Source organism: Dryobates pubescens, chromosome 10 (assembly GCF_014839835.1).
Source record: "Dryobates pubescens isolate bDryPub1 chromosome 10, bDryPub1.pri, whole genome shotgun sequence".
Lineage (NCBI taxonomy): Eukaryota > Metazoa > Chordata > Aves > Piciformes > Picidae > Dryobates > Dryobates pubescens.
In genome coordinates, this window is record NC_071621.1 from 29,749,713 (window position 1) to 29,777,020 (window position 27,308).

Genomic DNA, 27,308 nt, shown 5'->3' on the forward strand with positions numbered 1-27,308 from the left:
TAAATTTGCTACATTTTATTCTTCAGAAAATTACAGTCAAATGTACAAAGTAATATGACACAATTATCTGAAAAGTATCAAGCAGACTAGAATAGAACAGAACAAACCAGGTTGGAAATGACCATCAAGTCCAACCTATCATCCAACACTAATCAACTAAACCATGGCACCAAGTGCCTCATCCAGGCTCTTCCTAAACCCCTCCAGTGATGGTGACTCCACCACCTCCCTGGGCAGCCCATTCCAATGGACAATCACTCTTTCTATGAGGAACTTCTTCCTATCATCCAGCCTAAACCTCCCCTGGTGCAGCTTGAGACTGTGTCCTCTTGTTCTGGTGCTGATTGCCTGGGAGAAGAGACCAATCCACACCTGGCAACAACCTCCCTTCAGGTAGTCATAGACAGCAATAAGGTCTCCCCTGAGCCTCCTCCTCTCCTGGCTAAGCAACCCCAGCTCCCTCAGCCTCTCCTCATAGGGCTTGTGTTCCAAGCCCCTCACCAGCTTTGTTGCCCTTACTCCACTTCTAAATAGGGCTCAGTTTTTAAAATGCATGTGCCCTTGTATCTAATTATTTTAGGACAGCTGTTTATTAGAAGAACTAAAACAGGAAACTTTTCAAATAAAAGATAAAAGAATAAAATCAAAGGATGAACACTAATGATGAAAAATACTTCCTTCAGGAAGCTAACCTAGAGATGTGGCCAACCTGTTCTCCGCTTTCCTTCTCCCTCTCTCAAAGCACCAAGGAGAAATATCAGGCAAGTGAAAGATAGTCAGGTTAAATTTAAACAACTGTAAAAATCTATCAGAGCTATTAGAGCCAAGGCATCCATTTAACTTTCTAAAGAAACCAAAACTATGCTTCATGAGGTGACTTGGTAATCACAGTTAAAAATTAGATACTTTGAATTCTTATGTTGAGACTACACCATTCTTCAGTAAAGCAGCTTCATGATGGACTTTGGGCTTCCTGCTTCATTTGACATGTTGTCTAACTGCCTACCAAAAACATGGTGGCATCCCAGCATGATGAAATGTGAAATCAAGCTTTAATATCCTGCACCAAGGATTTCTGAGGACTCTCACATCAGACTGAAAGCATTGTTACTTTCCTCTCTTAATTGCTTAACAACTGGGGGGGGTGGGGGTGGAATTTCTACTGTTTGTCTCTCTTGGGCATTTTATGTGCACATGGTTAATGGAATTTAGTACAAGTCCATAAATATTCTTTTTCAGTACCTTCTAGGTAACTACCATGATGATAGTCTGAGTTTTTAAACGCCACATGAAGTTTAGGAGGCTCCTATTTGCATAGAATAGCAAGGAGATCAAGGGAGGTGATTGCTCCCCTCCACTCAGCTCTGGTGAGAGCCCACCTGGAGTACTGCATCCAGTTCTGGAGGCCCTGTAACAGGGAGGATCTGGACATGCTGAAAGGTGCCCAGAAAAGGGCCATGAGGCTGATCAGAGGGCTGGAGCACCTCTCCTATGAGGACAGATGAGAGAGTTTGGGCTATTTGGTCTGGAGAAGAGAAGGCTCCAAGTAGTCCTTATTGTGGCGTTCCAGGATCTTAAGGGGGCCTACAAGAAAGCTGGGGAGGGACTTCTCAGGATATCAGGCAGTGATAAGACTAGGGGGAATGGAACAAAACTAGAAATGGGTAGATTGAGATTGGATGTTAGGAAGAAGTTCTTCACTCTGAGGGTGGTGAGACACTGGGACAGGCTGCCCATGGAAGTGGTTGAAGCCTCATACCTGGAGGTTTTTAAGTTGCCCAGAACCACATCCAGCCTGGCCTTGATCTAGTGTGGGGTGCCCCTGCCCATGGCAGGGGGTTGCAACTAGATGATCCTTGTGGTCCCTTCCAACCCTAACAATTCTATGATTCTATTATTTACAACCAGCATAAAGAAATTAAACAGACCAAAACCTTTATCCCGATTTTCATAATTGAGCAAAACATGCAATTAGAACAGGTAAGTTTCATCATTTTATTTTGTTAAATAATGGAGGCATAAGAATAACAGCTCAACAAGATAAGGAAAAAAAATATTAAAAGCTGACTTTGAATTTATATTCAATATTTATGGGCAAAAATGTAAGAGATTTCAGGAAGCCTGAAGAAGAAACACAGCCCACTGCAATCTAGCGAAACAATCAAAATAGACAGACTGCTGAATAGTGCCACATGGACTTCTCCAATATCCCACAAAGATATAATGGAATTCTATTCAAGTAGAATTAATATAGCTTAAAAAAATATAAACAGTGGGATTTACAAACCACTGCTTTAAAAAGGTATATGCAATAAACCCAATGTTTTCTTTTCATAATAAACAGTTGAGATAATGAAAGGATTCTGGACTTCAGTCAATTCAACTTAACTTCCAATTACTGATTTGTTAAAAACAAAGCAGCACCACACTGAATCCACTGGTCTTGGTTTTCTCCACAAGGTACATCGATATTGATCACCACACGGTCTCTCTCCACGCTGCTGTAGACTGGTAAAGATATGCATTCTTCTGGAGAATAGGGACCATATGCATCCTGTCAACAAAGAAGCACTTAGTTACCACTCAGACAACAGAACATGAGGAAGGAATAATCATAGAATCAAGAAGGTTGGAAAAGACCTCAAAGATCTTCAAGTCCAACTTTTCAAGACCTCATGACTAGTAAACCATGGCACCAAGTGATACATCCAAGCCCCTCTTGAACACCTCAGGGATGGTGACTCCACCACCTCCCTGGGCAGCCCAGTCACACCAGTCCAATGGTTAACAACTCTCTCTGTGAAGAACTTTCTCCTCACCTTGACACTAAGCTTCCCCTGGCACAGCTTGAGACTGTGCCCTCTTGTTCTGTTGGCAGTTGCCTGGGAGAAGAGAGCAACCCCCACCTGACTGCAACCTCCCTTCAGGTAGTTGTAGAGAGCAATAAGGTTTAGGCTGGGTGTTAGGAAGAAGCTCTTCACAGAAAGAGTGATTGGCCATTGGAATGGGCTGCCCAGGGAGGTGGTAGAATCATATCACTAGAGGTGTTTAGGAAGAGACTGGATGAAGCACTTGGTGTCATGGTTTATTTGATTACTGCTGGGTGATAGGTTGGACTTGATCTCAAAAGGTCTTTTCCAACCTGGTTAATTCTATTCTATTCTACTGCAGGGAGGTGGTAATGGGCCAGGCTGGAGTGCTGAGGCAAGCAGTACTCTGGGCAAGCCCTGCTGCCTCACCTCCTCCACCCCTGCAGCATCACCCTGCTGCTACTTCCAGAATGCAGCACCAATGGTGATCTGTGGTACTTGCAGCTGGGACACTTCAGGAGCTGCACCAAAACAAACAAACTTCTCATCCCACACTTTCCAGGCTACTTAATAGGTCTAAACAATGAATTCTAACATTAGTAAGTCAAAACATAAGAATTGTTCTCTGACACAGAGGAACTGCCTTGGACAAAGTTTCCTCTTAGGGCTTTGCACAGGGTGCGTGGTTTAGTGCAAGGGCTGACCTGCCTGCTCCCCCAACAACAGAAGTGAGGGGAAGAGTAACACACAAAACTCAGGGCTGAGATAAAGAGGTAAGAGTTGAATATAAGATAAGGCATCATAAGCATAATTACCATAGCTAGTAATCTAATAATACAATGCATGATTACCTTACCTTAGTCTATTTGCAGAAGCACAGTGAAATACACTGGGGGAAAAAAACAGCACAAACCAGAACCCCCAAACCAGTATCTACCTGACTCCCACTCTTTCTGCCACTATCCCTGCAGGAAAAAAGACCACACCCAAGAACCTGGAACCCAGAAGCAGCAACCAGAACAGGAAGCTTCCCCTGTTGCAATCTGAACTTCAAACCCCATAATACTTTGCTCCACTTAGCACTTTCATTTTTTGAAGCAGGCATGATTGTGGCATAGTATGAATAACAATAGCAGGTTCAACTCAATCCATGACACAGGGCACTGCCTCTCTGCATGACTACAGAACCGAGCTGAAACACTGTCTACACTTACTGCAGGATGCAATTTTGGGTTTCAAACACATGATGTATTTATTTAGTGTAAATAATTCAGGGTTTGATTCAATAGATAATATACATTAAATACGTTTTCCCTGACACTCAGAAGCTCCCTTCATGTCAACAGGAAAATGTCAAGAGATTTTCAAACATCAAATACCAAGCCAGCATGCTTGTCAGAAAGGAATTTGAAACAAAAATGAGGGACTTCTCAGTGCAAATCACATCAAATGCTATGTTAACACCACAAAGGAGGACAGGGAGGTGATCTGTGATAGAGAACATTGCTTTAACAAAGGGCAAGTTCTGCCTGACCAATCCAGTCACCTGCAACTGATAGAGGGATTATATCAGTGGACAGGAAAAGAGCTATCTCTGTACACCTGCAAGGCCTTTGGCATGGTCCCCCACAATATGGGCTAGATGGCTGGACTGTTTAGTGAATAAGGAACTGGCTGGATGGTCACATCCAGAAGGTAGTAGTCACTGTCTTAACATCCTGATGGAGACTGGTGACAAGTGATATCCCTCTGGGGTCAGTACTGGGACTGATGCTGTTTGACATCTTCACTGACAGCATCAAAAAAAACCCTCAGCTCTTCTCAGGATTATACTGAGCATATTTATTCCTTGGCCAATACTACCGAAGGAGACATAATGCTGGCCCACTTTGTGGCATTTTAATATGAGATTTGAAGTTTTGCCATAGCTGAGAGGCCAAAACGTGGTCAGTTTGCCTTCAAAGACCTCTCCTTAGATTATTTTTTTTTGGGCATCAAAATCACTGTTCTTGCACCTTCACAATGCCACTGATATTTTAAATATTCACACTATTTGAGGCTTCAAAGAATGCTGTTAATATTTTCCTGAACCACAAATCTTTGTCCTTGGCTAGCACACAGGCCCCAAGTTATCTTTGTCTAGACTGCCTCACACACTCTTCCATCCCCTTAGTGACACCCTTCACAACTTGGGATCTATCAGTCCATTGAAAGGACCTTCACAGTTTAATGAGAATAAGCAGCACCATCACAATTTTCAGCACACAGCATTTTTATGGGTTTTCTCCGAGAGAAACCTCTCAGATCACTTTTGTTTTTCACTTTTTCCTTTTGAGAGAGTTCACTTTCTTTTAGCTTGGTTGAAAATAACCCCAAAGCACTATATTACAATTATACAGATTTATTTTGCTCCCTCGATTTCATAAGACCTATTTATGGGGAAAAGAAAGCAAATTTAAAATAACCCCAAGTATTCTAAGATAGTATCTTGCACTTCATGCACTCTTTGCCTAAGGAGAGGATAATGCAACAAGTGGAAGTGAATAACAGCCTGATTCTGCCTCGGATTCTGAGCAGAGTGTTCTCCCGTGATCTGTTTTTACTGAAACCCAGAGCAAAACAATTGAAAGGACAGAGCAATTAAAAAAGCTCTCCTTAGAGATACTTTATATGTAACATCTGGCCAAGTTGTAAATTTTTGATTTTTTTTTTTAATCAGAACAAATACTGCAGCTGCTATTGGACTAGAATACAATCAACCAGGTTGGAAAAGACCTTTGAGATCATCGAGTCCAAGCTATCATGCAACACTATCTAAACAACTAAACCATGGCACCAAGCACTCCATCCAGTCTCTTTCTAAACACCTCCAGTGATGGTGACTCCACCACCTCCCTGGGCAGCACATTCCAATGACCAATCACTCTGTGAAGAGCTTCTTCCTAACATCCACTGTAAACCTCCCCTGGTGCAGCTTGAGACTGTATTCATTTACAGCAGAATAGAATAAACTAGGTTGGAAGAGACCTTCAAGATCATCGGGTCCAACCTATCATCCAACACCATCTAATCAACCAAACCATGCAACCAAGCACCCTATCAAGTCTCCTCCTGGACACCACCAGTGATGGTGACTCCACCACCTCCTCAGGCAGCACATTCCAATGGCAAATCACTCTGTGAAGAACTTCTTCCTAACCTCCAGCCTAAACCTCCCCTGGTGCAGCTTAAGACTGTGTCCTCTTGTTCTGGTGCTGGTTGCCTGGGAGAAGAGACCAACCTCTGCCTGTCTACAACCTCCCTTAAGGTAGTATAAAGCACACAGGAAGAACTTTAACTGATTGTTGAACTTTCTATGTTTTACACCTTTGAAGCTTAAAGAATATAGGTTTATTCAGAAAACTTTTTTTTCCCCCCTCTAACACAATATGAATGTTTTTCAGAACAAATAAGAGTGTTACTTAAAGTCCTCATTTGCAGTGTGAATAAGATAAACATTTGGTGTTGCCAACAAAATTCCAGGTACATTACCATCCTCCTCCACCCACTGCTCAGTCTATATATCAAGATGTTGCAATTCAGCATTTATCCCACACACCACCTTTCAAGTAAATTAGAAATTTGTTTGTTTCCCTGAACAAAACAAACCTAAACTGCTAAAGAAATGAAAAAAATTGTTCACTGCTCGAGTTTGTAACAGGTGTTGTGGTGTTTTAGGGTTTTTAAATACGTTCAGTATTTTCTCTCTCATCCAAGATGGGAGCAAAAGTGCAGATGGTGGCTGTACCTACTTGTATGTTCCAAGCCTAAATCTTGACCATGATACTTCTATTAACTGGAGGAGTTTGTTAGAATAGAATAAACCAGGTTGGAAAAGACCTCAAGATCGAGGCCAACCTACCATCCAACACTGTCTAATCGACTAAACCATGGCACCAAGTGTCTCATCCAGTCTCCTCCTACACACCTCCAGTGATGGCGACTCCACCACCTCCCTGGGCAGCCCATTCCAATGGCCACTCTCTCTATGAAGAACTTCTTCCTAACATCCAGTCTAAACCTCCCCTGGCACAGCATGAGACTGTGTCCTCTTGTTCTGGTGCTGCTTGCCTGGGAGAAGAGACCAACCCCCACCTGGCTACAACCTCCCTTCAGGTAGTTGTAGAGAGCAATAAGGTCTCCCCTGAGCCTCCTCTTCTCCAGGCTAAGCAACCCCAGCTCCCTCAGCCTCTCCTCATAGGGCTTGTGCTCCAAACCCCTCAGCAGCTTTGTTGCCCTTCTCTGGACACATTCCAGCAACTCAACATCTTTCCTAAGCTGAGGGTTCTGTTTGATATAAAAGACATAACTGATTTTCCCCATTAAAGAGGGGGATTTTTAGTTTGAAATGTGGGGGAAAACAGGTCAGCAACTTCATACTGAAAAGCTACTCCACAGGAAAAAAAAAAGGCAAATTACAGGTCTTGGATGTTTAGGTTCTTTAATAATTTAGTACCTGTGGAATCCAGGCCATGTAACAAGGGAGAAGGGCTGACACGCTGGGAGAATCATGCAGATTCTCTGCAAGTCGATTTCCATCAAAACTGCAGCCTTCCAGTTGTAAGCCACTGATCTGTCGTGCAAACATAAAATATTAAAACATATATTACAGGCTTGAAGTGTCAGTAATAATTACACTGTGCTTTAATAAATTATGAACCTTTTCACGGTGACCAAGTTCTTAACTAACAGGAAACTATTGTAATGTTCCGGGCGAGAAGAGGAAGCAAGATCCGGACCACACTTCAGCGTGAACTTCCCCATTTGGATTCGCCTTCTTTGAAGTCTTAGAAGAAAATACCTGCAAATGTCCTCACTTATGAAACTGCAGTTGCCTGGCATTAGATTAATGAAAGTGATAGCAACATCCAAGTACACAATCATTACGATGTCAAGAAAAGGAGAACAATCACCGCAACGAGCAGGACTTCCTGCTTGGAAGTCTGAGCACAGCTTTTAAAGAATGGAATGTGCTATTACACAGCTTCTGCAGAGGCAAACAAAAATATACTGAAACTAGATAAGGGAAAATTTCAGTAACATAACATTTCTGAACAGTAGTTTATCTAAAAATTAAAGAAGAATCCAATATGCTTCTATAAGTAGCTATGCAGACCTTTATATGCAACATTTTAGATGCCTTTTTAAATTAGTAAGTACTTTCAGCCTCTACACAAAACATTTTCTTTTTTAGAATCATAGAATCAATAAGGTTGGAAAAAGACCTCAAAGATCATCAAGTCCAACCTGTCACCCAACACCTCATGACTACTAAACCATGGCACCAAGTGCCACGTCCAATCCTGTCTTGAACACCTCCAGGGACGGCGACTCCACCACCTCCCTGGGCAGCACATTCCAATGGCTAACAACTCTCTCAGTGAAGAACTTTCTCCTCACCTCAAGCCTAAACTTCCCCTGGCATAGCTTGAGTATAATTGAGAATAATTTCTTCCTAACATGAATTCTAAACCTCCCCTGGTGCAGTTTGAGACTGCATCCTCTTGTTCTGGTGCTGCTTGCTTGGGAGAAGACACCAACCCCCTCCTGGCTACAACCTCCCTTCAGGGAGTTGTAGACAGCAAGAAGGTCTCCCCTGAGCCTCCTCTTCTCCAGGCTAAGCAACCCCAGCTCCCTCAGCCTCTCCTCATAGAGCTTGTGCTCAAGGCCACTCCCCAGCCTCATTGCCCTTCTCTGGACACATTCAGGTGTCTCAATATCCTTCTTAAATTGAGGGATCCAGAACTGGACACAGGACTCAAGGTGTAGCACAATGACTTCCCTGCTCCTGCTGGCCACACTATTTCTGATGCAGGCCAGGATGCCAAATGATGCAATGGAAATCATTTCCTAAGGTAGTGACAGTGTTCTAAAGTGATTTATTCAAAAAGAAAAGTTGCAGTTAAACAGTAATACAATGGTTTACTCCCAAGTGGTTTTAGTAGTCTTAACTAACAGTATATTAGCAAAGATCATGCCTGGCATATAGAATTATTCTTTTGTTTGTAGACAGGCATTGCATTCCTCAGAAAGGTGGGGTTTTTTTGAAGTCATATTCTGTTCTAACTCTGTGCTGAAGACTCTTCCTTAGGATGTGCAGGATCTGTATATACTTATTCTGAACTGAAAAAAGGCTACAAAACACTGCATTTTAAAAATCCACAGAAGTTTCACCTTGGACAGACAGTGACCAGAGAAGCAGCAACATTAAGTGAGGCAATCTGAGCTCCATAGAAACTAGGACTCACAGTAAAGCCTCCAAAGCTATGGATAACCTGATCCAAAACAACCCTGAATAGAAAGCTCAGAGTTGTATGAATTTTTCTCCAGCTTACACTTCCACCAATTATTATAAGGCCTCAATGAAGTGAATTAAACTTATCAGACTTTCCATTTGGAACCTCAAAAACCCTTTCTCCTTCAACCTCTTGTCACCAGCTTAAGGTCTTTTCTTTGTTATGGAAGTGTCACACTGCTCTCCCTTCTGCCAGGTTTATTATGATCTTCCCTAAGGTCTGATGCTGTTAAGGTACAGTGCTAACATTTCATATTTTGTCCCCTTTCCCCTCCCCCAACTCAAAAGCTCTCCACACTGAGAGATTTACTAGAGCTAGCTTTATCTAGTAAAAGGCAAGTATGGACATCAATAGTCTTAAATGATAGCCTACATACAGTCCACTGCCACTTCTGTCTTGCAAGACTAAAGAATATGAAGAAAAATATCCTAAAAGGCACAAAAATAACAAAGTATCACAGTACATTAGAGGTTGGAAGGGACCTCAAGGGATCATAGAGTCCAACACCGCCTGCCAAAGCAGAATCACTTGGAGTAGTCTGCACAGAAATGCATCCAAGTGGGTTTGAAAGTCTCCAGAAAAGACCCCACAACCTCTCTGGGCAGCCTGCTCCAGTACTCTGTCACCCTCACTGTAAAGACATTTCTCCTTCTGTTGAGGTGAAATCTTCTATGTTCAAGCTTGTACCTGTTGTTTCTTGTGTTATTGTGCACCATCAAAAAGAGCTTGGCCCCTTCCATTTGACACTCACCACTCAGATATTTATACACAGTGATGAGATCCCCTCTCAGTCTTCTCAAGACTAAACAGCCCCAGGGCTCTCAGTCTCTCTTCACAGGGGAGATGCTCAAGTTCCCTAATTGTCCTCATGGCTCTCTGTTGGATTCTTTCCAGCAGGTCTGTCTCTTGAACTGGGGAACTCAAAACTGGACACAATACTCCAGGTGTGGTCTCACCAGGGCAGAGCAGAGGGGTTTGAAGAACCTCCCTAGACCTGCTGGACGCACTTTTCTTGATGCATCCCAGGATACCATTGTCTCTCTTGACCACAAGGGCACATTGCTGTCCCATTGGGAACTTGCTGTACACTAGGACTCCAAGGTCCTTCTCCATGGAGCTGCTTTTCAGCAGGGCAGCCCCTAACCTGTACTGGTGTGGTAGTTTTAGGCTATGCCTTTAAAATTTTTCACAGATCTTGAGCAGAACTTAAACTGGTTGTACCAAAACAATTCCTCTTCACTTCTTCACTCTGGGGAGATATTAACTTGCTTCTGCTTGACTTTGGTTTCATTGTTTTGGTATTAACTTCTCTGCTCCTTTCTCTGGTCCCTTCTTTTGTACAGGGAGGTCAGGGGGAGGCAGAGAAGGAGAAGCTAGTAGCTTCCCCTGGTCTTCGGCCAGGAGGGTTCCTGTGCTGTTTATCAATTGTAAATGCTGTATATTTTGTACATATTCATTTTATTCCACTGTAGACTGTAGTTTTGGCTTGTAAATACAGCTTTCATTTGCTTCCAACTGGGCTGGCAAGGTTAATAGATGGGGGGGAGAGGAGAATTTCAACCCACCACACTACTATTATTCCTCCCCAGACACACAACCCTGCACTTGTCCTTATTGAACTTCATGAGGTTTGAGTTGTGTGGAGATGACTTCCTAATGGAAAATTTTGCCTCTCTTACAAACAAACAACAAAAAAAAGGAATTACATGGCAAGATAAAAGGCAATTTGATCCTTTGAAAGCTCACATCATAATTTTATATTGGCAAGAGAACTTGTCTTTGAGTTATGAATCTACTTTAGTGTTTCCACTACCTACACTTCAGATAAAGACTAATTTTTGCTGAGCAATAGGATTGAGATAGCCAAACCCTTCCCACAAATTTGGGGGAATTTTAAATGGTTCTTATGCCATTAATTTTTGTTGACTGTTGAATTTCATGTAGTTATTTCTGATGGCAAAATACAGAAGACTTTATTTTCAAAATAAGGTAGCTTCAAATCCATCATTCATCAGAGCTAAAATATGATGTTTCAATTTCTATGTACAGTTAAATACAAGAAAAAAAATGCCCTTAAAGATGCTGACTTGGTCTAGTGGAAGGTGTCCCTGCCCATGGCAAGGGGGTTAAACCTAGATCCTAGAGTCATAGAATCACCAGAGTTGGAAGTAGCCTCTACAGGTCATCTAGTTTAACCCCTCTCCTTTCCCTACCACCAGCTTTCATCTTCCCAAAGCAGCTCCTGCTCCACCACCACCATTTTTGCACCCAGCCCAGAGCTGGGGACAAGACCTTCAACCAGCCAAAATACCACACAGAGGAGCTCAGCTCCAGTAAGGAGGCCCAGCCAGCACCCGTGGATAATAATGGAGAGGTCATCAATCATTGCCCTAACAGCCGGGGGGCCACCAGGCCCCCCGGCCTTTGTTGTCACCACCACCATCACCCAGTGTGCACCATGGGCACTCACCAGAGATGAGAGGAGGATCCTCAGCCCAGATGGGCTCAGCTTAGGGCTTCTGCCTCTCCTGGTGGGGATTAAATAGGGGAGTGGGTGGGGAGTGCAAAGTGGCCACACCTGGGGTGGGAGGAGACTCCACCTGAGTTTGGTCAATATTTGAGTTTGGCAAAGTTATTGAGGGAAGATTGGTTTGATGAAGAGGTTTCAAAATGTATTGTTAGGGTGTTCAAAGGTCTGGCCATCCTAAATATCTCCAAAAGATGTTTCTGTAGAAGTCAGTCACACATTGAAAAAATCCTTTCTACTGCACACAAATACCTTCTTTTGATCCTGGCAGTTCCTTTGGTATTGCAGGTATGTAAATAACACCATTTCACCTCCTGGAATACATCAACCAATCACAGAAAGGACTTTGAAGATTAAGATAAAATTTTTGACTTTGATGCAGTATTAATAGACAATGAAAACCATGTAACACCCAAGCATTGTACTTTCAGATACTGTTTGGCCAAGTACTCCCACAGCCATGTTCTTATTTCTGTGATAAATGGTGTGGAGAAATTACAGCTACTATGAAAGACACGAATTTCACAGTATCTGTTATTTGCATGCATAGAGTTTTTGCAGCTCCAGCTCAAAGTAATGGCTGGAGTTGACCAGAACTCTGAAAATTTGAATTATTACAAAGTGCTTGGCATTTTGCAACCATTAGTTGCAAACATTACAGATAATGTTTCTTTAAAATAAATTTTGTAGAAAATGTGCTGACACCGTGATCCAAAATTTCAAATTCTGCACAATTAATGTTTCCCTGCTATTTAATGCCATCATTTCCCATTAAATGACACAATTACAGCAGACTTTGCAAAGTCATATTTTCACTTCATTACCTCTACAGGCCTCCATCATTAATTTCTTAATATTTCAGGATGCCTTGTAATAGTATTTCTGCCTTGTAATAGTATTTCTGTCAATGGCCAAGAGCCTGCTTTTAATTTTCATGCTGGTATTATTTAGATTAATATATATTTGGTTTTTCACTATTTATCACAGAATCACACAGAATCACCAAGGTTGGAAGAGACCTCAGTATCACCAAGGTTGGAAGAGACCTCAAAGATCATCGAGTCCAACCTGTCACCACAGACCTCATGACTAGACCATGGCACCAAGTGCCACGTCCAACCCCCTCTTGAACACGTCCAGGGATGGTGACTCCACCACCTCCCTGGGCAGCACATCCCAATGCCTAACAGCTCTCTCTGTGAAGAACTTTCTCCTCACCTCCAGCCTAAACTTCCCCTGGTGCAGCTTGAGACTGTGTCCTCCTGTTCTGGTGCTGGTTGCCTGGGAGAAGAGACCAACCCTTTCCTGGCTACAACCACCTTTCAGGTAGTTGTAGAGGGCAATGAGGTCACCCCTGAGCCTCCTCTTCTCCAGGCTAAACAATCCCAGCTCCCTCAGCCTCTCCTCATAGGGCTTGTGCTCAAGGCCTCTCCCCAGCCTTGTTGCCCTTCTCTGGACACATTCAAGTGTCTTGATGTCCTTCCTAAACTGAGGGGCCCAGAACTGGACACAGAAAGATCATCAAGTCCAGCCTGTCACCACAGACCTCATGACATGGCACCAAGTGCCATGTCCAATCCCCTCTTGAACACCTCCAGGGATGGTGACTCCACCACCTCCCTGAGGGTACACTCCCTGAGCTTATATTAAGCTCTACCCAAGCTCACAGCATGTACTATCCATAGAGTCTCTTACCATGTTTCATCCCCTCTTTCATTCTTTTCGATAACAGCAAATGGAATGCAAAAAGAAATGACAACCTGCTTTTGTGTAACAGCACAATCAGTGCACAAAGCAACTGGGAGCATTTGCATATCAATATGTGCTGATATTGCAAGTCTTAACAGTTTCAGTACCTTTTGTTGCAGCAATCCGAAGTGAACCAGAGAAGGTGTAATTTAATACAGATTGATTCTAAATAGTGGAAAGATCTACTCCACACTATACACCTATAGTATCACCTGAATTAACACTGATAATTTAATGGGAGATTTGATAAACCCAGATGCAGATGTGTGCTTGGCCTGAATACAGCATGTCTCTTTAGTAATTTCCAGCAAATAAATACTGGTCCAAATGTAATTACAGAAGTGAGGGTCGGATGTTACTGCTTTTCCCCACTGCAGGCACCAGCAAGGGTCCTTACTAAAGTTCCAGCTGCTGTTTTTCCAACTATCCTTGTATGCATTCCTAATCAGCCTAGCCACCAAGACTCTCCTGCCAGTTCTTTATCTCAGAGCAGTACGTTGTGCCAATGCAGTTGAGATTTGTGGGTCAGCAATGGGCCATTCCCCAATCAAGCCATTCTAATACGTGCCATGTTAACCTGTGCTAATACATGAAGCCAGCAAAAGTAGATGTGTTATTTTTGATATAACACTTTCCACCTCATTTTCACAACATCCCATTGTGACTACACCATTTTCTTCTGTTTCACACCTAGGTAAGATAGAATAGAATAGAATAGAATAGAATAGGGTAGGGTAGAATAGAATAGAATAGAATAGAATAGAATAGAATAGAATAGAATAGAATAGAATAGAATAGAATAGAATAGAATTAACCAGGTTGGAAAAGACCTTTGAGATCATCAAGTCCAGCCTATCATCCAACACCATCTAATCAACTAAACCATGGCACCAAGCACCCCTTCCTAAACACCTCCAGTGATGGTGACTCCACCACCTCCCTGGGCAGCCCACTCCAATGGCCAATCCCTCTTTCTATGGAGAACTTCTTCCTAACATCCAGCCTAAACCTCCCCTGGTGCAGCTTGGCACTGTATCCTCTTGTTCTGGTGCTGGTTGCCTGGGAGAAAAGACCAACCCCCACCTGGCTACAACCTCCCTTCAGGGAGTTGTAGACAGCAATAAGGTCTCCTCTGAGCCTCCTCTTCTCCAGGGTAAGCAAGCCCAGCTCCCTCAGCCTCTCCTCATAGGCCTTGTGCTCCAAACCCCTCCCCAGCTTTGTTGCCCTTCTCAGGACACATTCCAGCAACTCAACATCTTTCCATCTTTCAGAGTGGATGATTACAGTTGTCTTTTCTGGCCTTACAAGGCCTTACAATCTATTCATATTTCAGGAATATGAGTTCTTACACAATTTGTATAATAATTTTAAATATTGTCAGTCCCTAATATCTCCCACAGCCTTGTGTTTGCCTGGGATATCAGGCTGGAGAAGGTGCCCTGTCACTTGCTTTCTCTCTTCTAGTTGAGCAATCTCTGCTATAGTTGCACATCCGTTTAAGTCACCTCATAAGCGCCCTGCATTATTCACCCTTATTTCTCTAAGAATGTGTGTTTAAGTGCCATGCTCTGTTCTGAACACAGCACTTTGAGCTGTGTAGTATTATCAAGGGACCAACACACCTGTTGGAAGTCATAGCAAAGAACACTCATTTTGTGAATTCCCTACAAAATTAAATATCCAACAGGTGCAAAGAAATCAAAGTGACAGTGCCACCTGAAATGTTAATTAAGAAGCTAAACTAACCCATTTATGGATTCATCCTTAAAGAATTCACCCTCATCTTTAAATCCTTAAACTGTCTAAGGCAATCAGCAGAGAATTTATGGCCACTGGCTGCAGCCTTAAGTCTCCATTAAAAAAACTGTTACAGTATCACAGTATAACTAAGGTTGGAAGAGACCCCAAGGATCATCGAGTCCAACCTGTCTCCACAGACCTCATGACTGCTGGGCCTTTATCATACCAAAAGCTGATCATATTATAATTTACTTTGGTTTGTTTACTTCCGTAGAAGGCTTCTTTTCAGTGATCAAAAAAAATGCTAATGCATGGCATTAGAATTCCAGATTTACATCTGCATTTCCTCTTGATACATGCCACAAGTCTTTCTGGACAACAGTTAGATATTAACTAATGACACCGCAGCTTCAATTTTTGTCTTAGAGGTAGTTGACAAGACCAGAAGAGGAATAATTTTACATGTTAAATAAGCACTGAGAGCAGGGGGGGTAAAAAGAGAACTGCTTTCCTTCTCCCATTTCTGCAGAATGTGTGCATTAGCATTTTTGTAGCTGTATACCATTAACCACCCTTTGTATCTCAGATACACCAGTACTTTTATAGCTCAGATTCCCAGAAAGTTTCTGGACAGATGACTTGGACTATGCTAATAGAACATCCTTGTAAAACTCTAGTAAATCATGCTAGCAGAATACCTTCACTTGGAGCTTGCCTTCCTGTATTCTCCCTTTCCATGACGCTGTAAATTTAAGGCTATCCACTGAGCAGCTCATTATTCTGCAAGGGAAACACAGACAGTAAATCTTAGAGACACATAACAACAGAAAATTAAACACACAAAAAACCCCAATGTATTTTCAACGTGTGCCCCACCACACTATGTTTACTTTGAAGAAAAATACACTTTCATTTCATCTAAAATAAAGAAAAATCTGCATTAAAACACAGCTGTGCTGCTTCAGTGCAAATAATAACAATCCGATGACTGATGACAGCAATTCACATAATCTGTTGGATTTGTGTCCTGAAAATGCAATAACCTTTTTCAAGCCCAGGGAACAATGGGACATTAGCACAAATAGGTAGATTATTTTTCCCTTACCTTGCAGTCTCCTGGCGTAAGGCATTGAGGAATGTGTCTGGATGAAAGAGCTCTGAAAGGTCAAGGGTGTCTGACAGTAGTTTCTGTTTCTCTGCTTTTTCTACCCAATTCTAAAAGAGGGGGGAAAAAGACAAGAAACACAAGGAATCTTGTAGTTATTGTTTGATTTTTGCAACATCACAGTATCACAGCATCACCAAGGTTGGAAGAGACCTAGAGGATCATCGAGTCCAACCTGTCTCCACAGACCTCATGACTAGACCATGGCACCAAGTGCCACATCCAATCTCCTCTTCAACACCTCCAGGGATGGTGACTGCACCACCTCCCTGGGCAGCACATTCCAATGACAAATGACTCGCTCAGTGAAGAACTTTCTCCTCACCTCAAGTCTAAACCTCCCCTGGCACAGCTTGAGACTGTGTCCCCTTGTTCTGGTGCTGGTTGCCTGGGAACACTTTGAGTTAATGTGGGTTTGTCAATTATTATAATTAATGAAAAATATTTGTGTAAGCGTACTGTAATCTCAAAGACTTGTATTTGTTTCAATTATTAAGTAATTGTGTGGTAAACAGAAAATAAGCTCTGTGAAAGCAGTTGGACTTGATCTCAAACCTCAACAGTTCCATGATTCTATGAAAGTATAAAACCCACCAGAAGTTTGGGTGCAATGTGACTCACTCATTTGAAATGAACGTTTCTTCTATACTTTGTACAGTGCAACTCTGTCCAATGAAACTTTTACCAAGTTTCTCACATTCTGCTGAAATCCCATTTCACCTTTACCAACAGCAGAGTTTATGTTTTCCACCAAAGTTGTTGTCATTATGATGTTGCCTTACTAAATTCAGGCAAATAGAATCAGAATCAATGAGGTTGGAAAAGACCTCAAAGATCATCAAGTCCAGACTGTTGCCCAAGACCTCATGCCCACTAGACCATGGTACCAAGTGCCATGTCCAATCAACTCTTGAAAACCTCCAGGGGTGGCAATTCCACCACATCCCTGGGCAGCACATTCCATTGGCTAACAGCTCTCTCAGTGAAGAACTTTCTCCTCACCTCAAGCCTAAGCTTCCCCTGGCACAGCTTGAGACAGTGTCCTCTTGTTCTGGTGCTGGTTGCCTGGGAGAAGAGACCAACCTTCACCTGGATACAACCTCCCTTCAGGTAGTTGTAGACAGCAATAATTTTTCCCTTGAGCCTCTTCTCCAGGCTAAACAATCCCAGCTCCCTCAGCCTCTCCTCATAGGTCTTGTTCTCCAAACCCTTCACCAGCTTTGTTGCCCTTTTCTGGACATGTTCCAGCAACTCAACATCTTTCCTAAACTGAGGGGCCCAGAACTGGATACAGGACCCAAGGTGTGGCCTAACCAGTGGTGAATGCAGGGGCAGAATAACTAATCTGAGACATGAATTCACAGAAATTCTGATAAAATAAAACCTGGCCTTTAGCATGCTTAGTAAAATATGAAACTAATAGAGGTGGAGGGAATAACGAGCCTCAATTATCCTTACAAAACTCAAGCCACATCCTACTTCCTTCATCCTGTTTTACATGCAGCTAGGAACGCAGCAAGCTTGGAATTTCTCACTTTCCAATCTTGATAAACCATATGTCTTAAGTAAGAAAATCTAAACAATCTCAGACTAAAGAACATTCTATCTTCAGACGAGTTTTTTAGGTACCTGAGTGGCTATGCAACAATGCCCACTGAAAATTCCATGTTTTGAAACTTTTATACTTAGGTAGAATTTCTTTACACAGCATTGTCAAAATCCTAACTACAGTACTGTAGAATAGAATAGAGTAGAATAGAATAGAATAGATTAGAATAGAGTAGAGTAGAATAGAATAGAATAGAGTAGAATAGAATAGAATAAACCAGGTTGGAAGAGACCTTTGAGATCATCGAGTCCAACCTATCATCCAACACCATCTAATCAACTAAACCATGGCACCAAGCACCCCATCCAGACCCTTCCTAAACACCTCCAGTGATGGTGACTCCATCACCTCCCTGGGCAGCCCATTCCAATGGGCAATCACTCTCTATGAAGAACTTCTTCCTAACACCCAGCCTGCAGTACCATCATTATTAAGTTCCTTTATAGCTTACTCTATAGGTAGTTGCAAGATATATCCTTCTGCAGAGAAAGATTAATGTTTAATACTAAGCTAGAAAATGATCAAATACTAAGATTACACATGCTACCACTAAACAGAGAAAGACAATGCTCTTTTCTGAATACCAACTACTAGACAATTATGAAATTACTCAAGGTATTAAATTAAAAGTCTTGGAAGCAACATTCTTATTACACAATGCACCTGCCACACATCCGTATCTTGTTTAAAAAGTACTTTATTGACTTCTTTGAACTGCTGACATAAATCATTCCATAGATGCACCTTGGAAGTGAGAAAATCATCCAAAATACAAGTAAATATCCCACAGCAAATTTTATTTTGTCAGCATGTCAGGCACATCTCCATAATGCTTCCACCACATTCAAACTCTTAATCGGTGATCCTTTTAGCTGTCACATCACTGATTATGAGCCCTCAACCCAAACAATTATGATTCAGTTAGGAGATTTTTTGCTTTCCATTAGCTAAATGCACACAGTTAATGACTCTTGTCTGCATGGTTCTTTTAATGACTTCATATAACAATCTCTTTCACCATATAGCAGTAACTCTCTGCTGTGGTTAGGATGGATTTTGTAAATCATTTTGTGTAATAAAAGTAGACAAAATCATTTCCACTTCTATTTAATATAATCATTCTACTGCTGTCATCAAATCAACTTTTAATGTAACAGCTAAAGAGAAACACTGTTGGGAACATGGATGCCTATATTCCTCCCAATTAGAAGACCACTGTGGGTGATATTAATTCTGAACTCATATAATTAAGTAGCACCAGGAAATGCACAATAACAAAAACTTTCATTAGATGACAAAAGCAAAGTTTGTAATTGCTTGTACTATTCTCCATAAAACTGAAGGCATAGCTCATTCACAGCTGTTTAATAAATAAGATTTAAATGCAATAAAAAGTTATAATACAATGTATTTTATAACACAAATGTAAAACTATCTTTATGCTTATTCTCCTTTTCAGCTTGTACAACTACGTGGCAGCATGTTAGTGAAGTGCTACAGTCTCAAAGGACAACACTCAATTAAACGGCTCATTTATCACTAGGACATCCATTGCCATAATGCTTGGAAGAGAACAGGTCTTGAAGGGAAAGAAGTTTAAGCTGAGCTTTAGAAACACTGAAGTGATGTTTCTCAAACAGGAGAAATCCTGTTGAAGAAGAGCTATAATAGCTTCATTTCCCTCTTCTACTCTGACTCCATTAAAAAACATACACTGACTTCACTTGTCAAAGTGATGCAAAGTTGTTTGACTTCTTATTTATCTTGGATTCACCTGCAGTATTGTAGCCTGAAAGACCTTTTTCCATGACCATCTCAGAAGAAAAATGTCTTTCTGGGCCCCTCAGTTTAGGAAGGATGTTGACTTGCTGGAGCGTGTCCAGAAAAGGGCAACAAGGTTGGTGAAGGGCTTGGAGCACAAGCCCTATGAGGAGAGATTGAGGGAGCTGGGGTTGCTTAGTCTGGAGAGGAGGAGACTCAGGGGTGACCTTATTGCTCTCTACAAGTACCTGAAGGGGGGTGTGGTGGGATTAGAGGCAGACCCCCTCCCCACAACAACCATCCTCTGCTACCAAGAATGTGCTGGGTTGAGGCAGCCCCCTCTCTCCCCACCACGGGCAGGAATAAAACACTCAGACAAACGGATTGCAAAAGTGATGAAAGTTTAAATAGAAAGCAGTGAATGTTACAGAAAACCCAAAGCGCAGTGACAAAGAGAGATCCCAAAGCAAACCCAGAGGCATCCCATCCCTACCTGAGGGTACACCCGAGACCCTCAGGGCTCCTTCTTCCCCCTCCCTCTGCTGGGCTAGTCTCAGCTGGCCAGGCCTGAGACTGCCCATCCCCCCGTGGCCTTGGGCCTAGCCAGGCCCAACGCCAGGAGACATCTCCCCCAGTTACCGGCTGGCAGAGGAGGAAGAAAAGAGAGAGTGCTAGACCCCAGATCTTATAGTGGTGCAAAGAATCATGGTAGGAAATACAATTTCCTGCGTCCATCCCTCTGGGCTGGACTTCTGGACACAGGAACTGAACACACCAGGGGGGCACCCAGCTCAAACTGCAACAGGGGGTTGTAGTGAGGCGGAGGTTGGTCTCTTCTCCCAGGCAACCAGTACCAGAACAAGAGGGCACAGTCTCAGGCTGCGCCAGGGGAGGTTTAGGCTGGAGGTTAGGAGGAAGTTTTACACAGAGAGCATGATTGCCCACTGGAATGGGCTGCCTGAGGAGGTGGTGGGGTCGCCGTCGCTGGGGGTGTTCAGGGCGAGGCTTGACAGGATGCTTGGATCCATGGTTTAGTTGATTGGGTAGTGTTGGATGATAGGTTGGACACGATGATCTCGAAGATCTCTTCCAACCTATTCTATTCTATTCTATTCTATTCTATTCTATTCTTCCCAGGTAGGTCAAAATCCATGCATTTGTCACTTGCCAGCTGGATTACAGTGACAGAACTTTATCAGCCCCAAGGTGGTGTAAATTCTGGCTACTTGTGCCTTTGTGGCTCAAGCCAATACTCATGCTCTCCCAACGGCTCCATCAACCCTACTTCCCAGAATATGGTGTTCAACAGGTTTGCTGCAATTCAGGGTTTGTCTTCCTTCTTCAAAACAGCTAACAGGCAAGATCTAAGCCCACTAAAAGCAGCTTTCAGTGTATGAATTAATGATATATCTTTGGTTAGGCATGGCAGCTATACCATCCAGGAAAAGCCATATGGAATCTGCAATGGGGGATAACTTATTTTAAAAACACATTTATATAGTAACAACAATTCCTGTTGTACCACTAATGTGTTCTACAAATCCAAACATTCTAACCCTGAAAGGATTTTATTAGGAAAGCAAAACAAAAATTTCTATCATACACTCTTCTTTGTAATTGCGTATTTCAGCGTTTCCTGAACCTTGCTCATTACAATGAAATTAGAATTTAAGTTTGAACTGTCCATGACAGATTAATTTAGCTTAGGATGGTTATAAATAGGATATCACAACTTATCAGCAATACCCAAACTGCTTGCAAAGCAATTCCTGCCAGAATATTTCAAGACTTCACTTAATGTGTGGTTCTATTTGTTATAAAGGGATTTCTTTTTCTCTTGGTTTTTTTTTTAACAAAAATAAATCTTCAAGTGCAGTCTCAGGTGGTTCAAATAATATTTTTTCATGTATCTTCACAACCAAGAAGCATCTATTCCATTTGCAGAGAGAAGCCTTCCTTATCTTCTATAATCCCAAAGCAAACTGAGCGCCACATACTGAACAATGGAAGGAATAAAGACACTGCCAGGTTTTTCTGCTGGTGTAGTCCCAGAAGAGAACTTTTATTGGAAGTGAAAATCATATAAATCACTACAGATGGAAAATTCTATTAAGTGTTGTATCAATATGCATAGCCAGAAACCACAGAATACTGCTTTTCCAGTAGTTTTAGAGGGTTCAGAGCTGCTAGGGGGAAAACAAAAAAGCAAGACTTTGTGTAAGTCTGTGTCATAGGTTGAGTTTCAGTCTGCTACTGTTCATACCATACTGCCTCATGCCAGCATCAAAATGAAAGTTCTAGTTGGAGTAAGGTATTATGGAGCTTGAAGTTCAGACTGGAACATAGGAGGCTTCCTCTTCTGGTTGCTGGGTTTGGGTACCAGGTTATGGGTATGGGCTCTTGGCTGGGATGGCAGTGAGAGGGGGAGGGATAGGGGCATAGTTCTGGCTTGGGCTTTTAGCTCGCATGATTCTACCTGCTGCTTATTGCTGCTTTCTGCTGTGCTTTTTCTGCAAAAAGACTAAGGAAATTGTGCATTTGTATTATGATTAACTGATTTGCTCAGTAAACTCTATTCTTATCTCACTCTTTTCTTGTCCCAACCCAGAGTTTTTGTGCATTGTTTTCCCCTCGCTTCTGGAAGTACCGGTGAGCCACACTGCCAGGGGAGTAAGCGTACAGTTAACCAGAGTTTAGATTAAGCAAAGGTCACTCAAGCAGTTATGCTAGAGTATTGCTGTCCTCACAGTGCAGTGGCCATTCCATGGGTATTGGCTTCAGTGTGAAGTGCCAGCAAGAGTAATTGTGTTACACCCCAGAGAAATGAAATAGGCATGGAGCACAAGGAAGGCAATGTACATAGCTTCTCAGGAGCAACTGGCACGCAACAATGTGCTCCTTTATAGTAATATTTTTTGTATGGGAAATCCTTGAGCTACTGTTCTAAGAAGGTGTGAATGCTGTAGTATTTCAGCTATATGACAAACTGTCGGGACATACTATCTTACTGTGATTTCTTACATATCCTCTTCCACAAAAGGGCACACATTCTAACTGAATTGCCATTTATAGCACTCAGTTGAATACACTGGGAAACATAGGCTAGACTAGACTAGACTAGACTAGAATAGAATAGAATTAACCAGGTTGGCAAAGACCTTTGAGATCATCAAGCCCAACCTATCAACCAACACCATCTAATCAACTAAACCAACACCTCCAGTGATGGTGACTCCACCACCTCCCTGGGCAGCCCATTCCAATGGCCAATCACTCTTTCTACAAAGACCGTCTTCCTAACATCCAGCCTAAACCTCCCCTGGTGCAGCTTGAGGCTGTGTCCTCTTGTTCTGGTGCTGGTTGCCTGGGAGAAGAGACCAACCCCCACCTGGATACAACCTCCCTTCAGGTAGTTGTAGACCGCAATAAGGTCTCCCCTGAGCCTCCTCTTCTCCAGGCTAAGCAACCCCAGCTCCCTCAGCCTCTCCTCATAGGGCTTGTGCTCCAAACCCTTCACCAGCTTTGTTGCCTTTCTCTGGACACTTTCCAGCAACTCAACATCTTTCCTAAACTGAGGGGCCCAGAACTGGACACAGGACTCAAGGTGTGGCCTAACCCGTGCTGAGCATCAGCATGTGTTGCAGCCTTCTCATTTATTAATGGCTGGAATTTAAAAATCACCAAAGTTTTGACAGCACACCATAAGGAGACTCATTTTCATATGCAAATGCTAATATCCTTTTCTATCACTTGTACTATAATTAACCTTTTTAGCTTGAGCATTTGCCAGACTATCCATTTTAGTCTGCTTTCTCTTTTTCAGGCGGTTTTGTTCATGATAAAGAGATGCCATGGAAAACCAGCTAATCGAGATGGAGCGATATACCCTTTGAATGTTAGATACTTAAATTTATACAATGTACCAATGTTTTATCACTGTCTCTTTCCAGAATTCTTCCAGGATTGTGCAAATGCATCTTGTAGCTCAAATAGAAAAGAAAAATATGAATAGTGATTATTTTATTAGGTTAAATAAAGTAGAGTAACTACAGCTTTAGATCTTGCTTGGTACATTCTGTTAAAATGTATGGAGTGTATTAATACTAACTTGCATCCACAGAGGAACTACAGGACACTAAATTTAGTTCTTTTAAATTTAAACTGAGGTTAGAACAAATAAGGCAGTTTATCAGAAAGTACACAGAGACAATGACTTTTTTCTTCTTCTTTTTTTAGGCAACATTTATAAAAATCATTTTACAAGTGAACATCTTCTGCAAGCAGTGCTCTACAATCTGAGAGCTGAAAAACTGAATAAAATTAGAATAGGATAGGATAGGATAGGATAGGATAGGATAGGATAGGATAGAACAGAATAGAATAGAATAGAATAGAATAGAATAGAATAGAATAGAATAGAATAGAATAGACCAGGTTGGAAAAGACCTTTGAGATCATCGCAACCAAACTAACTTTCCAACCCTCCTAATCAACTAAACCATGCAACCAAGCAACCTATCAAGTCTCCTCCCTAAACACTTCCAATGATGGTGACTCCACCACCTCCTGGGCAGCCCATTCCAATGGGCAATCACTCTCTCTGTGTAGAATTTCTTCCTAACATCCAGCCTAAACCTCCCCTGGTGCAGCTTGAGACTGTGTCCTCTTGTTCCGGTGCTGGTTGCCTGGGAGAAGAGACCAATCTCCGCCTGTCCACAACCTCCCTTCAGGTAGCTGTAGAGAGCAATAAGGTCTCCCCTGAGCCTCCTCTTCTCCAGGCTAAGCAACCCCAGCTCCCTCAGATGCCCCTCATAGCGCTTGTGTTCCAATCCCCTCACCAACTTTGTTGCCCTTCTGTGGACACATTCCAGCAAGTCAGCATCCTTCCTAAACTGAGGGGCCCAGAACTGGACACAGGACTCAAGGTGTGGCCTAACCAGTGCAGTGTACAGGGGCAGAATGACCTCCCTCCTCCTGCTGGCCACACTGTTCCTGATACAGGCCAGGATCCCATTGGCCCTCTTGGCCGCCTGGGCACGCTGCAGGCTCATATTCAGCCTACCATTGACCAGTACCCCCAAGTCCCTCTCTGCCTGGCCACTCTCCAGCCACTCTGAATCCAGGATAAATGATGCTGCTCAAACTTCTGCTTACCAGGTAGTATTTAATAATTAAAAAATAAAAGGCATTCTCATGAAACATCCTTCAAATTCCAGCAGTTCATTCATTACTGTGGCAGTTTCAGGGCTATGCCTTTAGAAGTTAACTGCAGATTTTTGAGCAGAAGAGTTGAATTCGGTTGAAATAGATTACTTTTCAAAACATTTATGTCTGGCCTTTATAGAAAAACTCGTAAATGCATAGCTTAATTAAAGTGATGATAGAATAGAATAGAATAGAATAGAATAGAATAGAATAGAATAGACCAGGTTGGAAAAGACCTTTGAGATCGAGTCCACCCTATCACCCAACACTATCTAACAGAACATCTAAACTTCATTTGGATGAAGTTTCAGTAACTCCCAATAAAACCAAACAAAATTCAAACAGAGATATATTTCCTTTTCCAATGCTGCTTTTAAAAGAATTGTTCCATGCATAAAGCCAATTCTTTTCTCCAAAACTGAGCTGATCCTTGCTCACTGACAAGCAAAAAATAGTTCCATTTGAAACAGTGAAGTTTGCAGATGTGGTGTGAATACCCATTGCATTCTACTGGAAAACGATAATTTCCCTACAAGAAATAGTGATTTCAGTACATCTAGAAAGTAAAATCTTCAATTAGTGTACACACAAAAAAAAAGGAAACCTAAGGAAGTCTTTCCCTTCAAGTTCCCATGAATGAACAGAGATTTCTGTAAGTAAGAGTACAGGAACTCTTCAAGCATAAAAAAATTACTTCAGCTTCTGCTTTAGCTTCCTTGCAAACTAGACTTCTAGTGGACAGCACCTATGATCCAGTCTGATACTTTTGTCCTACATTTCCTGCACCCTCCTGTTTGGATGGTCTATCTTTATAAAGCACTACTACTCCACACTGGCCACTATTTAAACATAATTTAATTGAAGCACTGATTAAAATGGACAGGGTAGAACAGATGGATCCACTAGAGATTCAAATTTGGCTGTTACATGAGAGACAAAGACAACAGCTATATTCTTATGGTACTACTTACAAATTTCCAATTTTTATCAAGCTGTTATCACTTAGATAAAAGGTCTTGCAAGATGTATTCTGGCTGGTAAATTCTGAATAAAGTGAAATCAAATTGCAACATGATGAGAGCTGTAGGAAACAATTAAGGTTCAGTTCCATGGGACATGTTATGCTGCAGTTGTATTTTGGATCTGATATTCATGACAGCTGAAGAAAAGCCACAAAAAACAACAGAAAAATGCTAATTCTTCAATTAAGATGGAAATCTGAATTAAAATTTGAGGGGACTTAATATCTTTAGGATAGGATAGGATAGGATAGGATAGGATAGGATAGGATAGGATAGGATAGGATAGGATAGGATAGAATTAACCAGTTTGGAAAAGACCTTAAGGATCATCAAGTCCAACCCATCACCCAACACCATTTAATCAACTAAACCATGGCACCAAGCACCCCATCCAGTCTCTTCTTAAACACCTCCAATGATGATGACTCCACCACCTCCCTGGGCAGCCCATTCCAATGGCCAATCACTCCTTCCGTGAAGAACTTCCTAACATCTATTCTAAACCTCTCCTGGCACAGCTTGAGACTGTGTCCTCTTATTCTGGTGCTGGTTGCCTGGGAGAAGAGACCAACCCCCACCTGGCTACAACCTTGATTTTATTGTGCTGTAATATTAGAATAATAAACATAAAGTATTCTGCACTGTACAGGTACCCAAGTAACAGCTGTTCAAATAGAGAGTAATGAAAGGAACAATGACATGGTGAGGGATGTTGCCAATCTAATCCATCAGAATCAGCTATAAAAGACAAACCATTAAGCTGTTGTCCCTGCTGCAAAATCTGCTAAGGGAATCTATTAGAAAAATCTCTGAAATCCTATACAATCTAAATGGGATTATGTGAAAAGGCTACAGGCCTTACTATGAAGTGGGCTAGTGAGTGAATTTGGAGATTGAACGTGGTGATTCTCAGATTGTACAAGATTTATCATGGAGTATCTAGGGGAAGGACCAAAAGTGGGAAAAGGTGGATGGGGGTTGAACCAGAATAGGAAAACAGAGTTGCATGTACAATCATAGACCTGTTGAATTTGGAGGAAAGCTTTGAGATCATCGAGTACAGCTGCTCACCTAGAGTTCATAGTCCCACCACTACTGCTAAGCCACTACCACTGAATCATGTCCCTAAGCACCATGTGCACACAGCTTTTAAATATTTCCAGGGATGGCAACTCCATCACTTCCCTGGGCAGCCTGTTCCAATGCCTGATAACCCTTTCTGTGAAATAATTTTCCCCAACATCCAACTAATGTCCCCTGGCACAACTTGAGGCTATTTCCTCATCCTGTCACTTGTTACACCTGAGAAGCAACTGATCCCCACCTGGCTACAACCTCCTTTCAGGGAGCTGTAGAGAGTGATGAAGTCTCTCGCCAGCATCACC

At 42.1% G+C, this 27,308-nt stretch overlaps 1 protein-coding gene across 1 annotated transcript in view; it reads right to left on the reverse strand.

The window, feature by feature from the left end:
* Positions 1 to 2,389: 2,389 nt before the first annotated feature.
* DYNC2H1 (dynein cytoplasmic 2 heavy chain 1) overlaps positions 2,390 to 27,308 on the reverse strand; it is a 180,336-nt gene continuing 155,417 nt past the window's right edge. Inside the window, exons 86-89 of the mRNA XM_009896774.2 lie at positions 16,267 to 16,376; positions 15,860 to 15,941; positions 7,306 to 7,422; positions 2,390 to 2,554 (exon numbers count right to left, since the gene is read on the reverse strand). Coding sequence (XP_009895076.2) covers positions 2,396 to 2,554; positions 7,306 to 7,422; positions 15,860 to 15,941; positions 16,267 to 16,376 — 468 coding nt within the window. The 3' untranslated portion in view covers positions 2,390 to 2,395. The remainder of the gene's footprint in view (positions 2,555 to 7,305; positions 7,423 to 15,859; positions 15,942 to 16,266; positions 16,377 to 27,308) is intronic.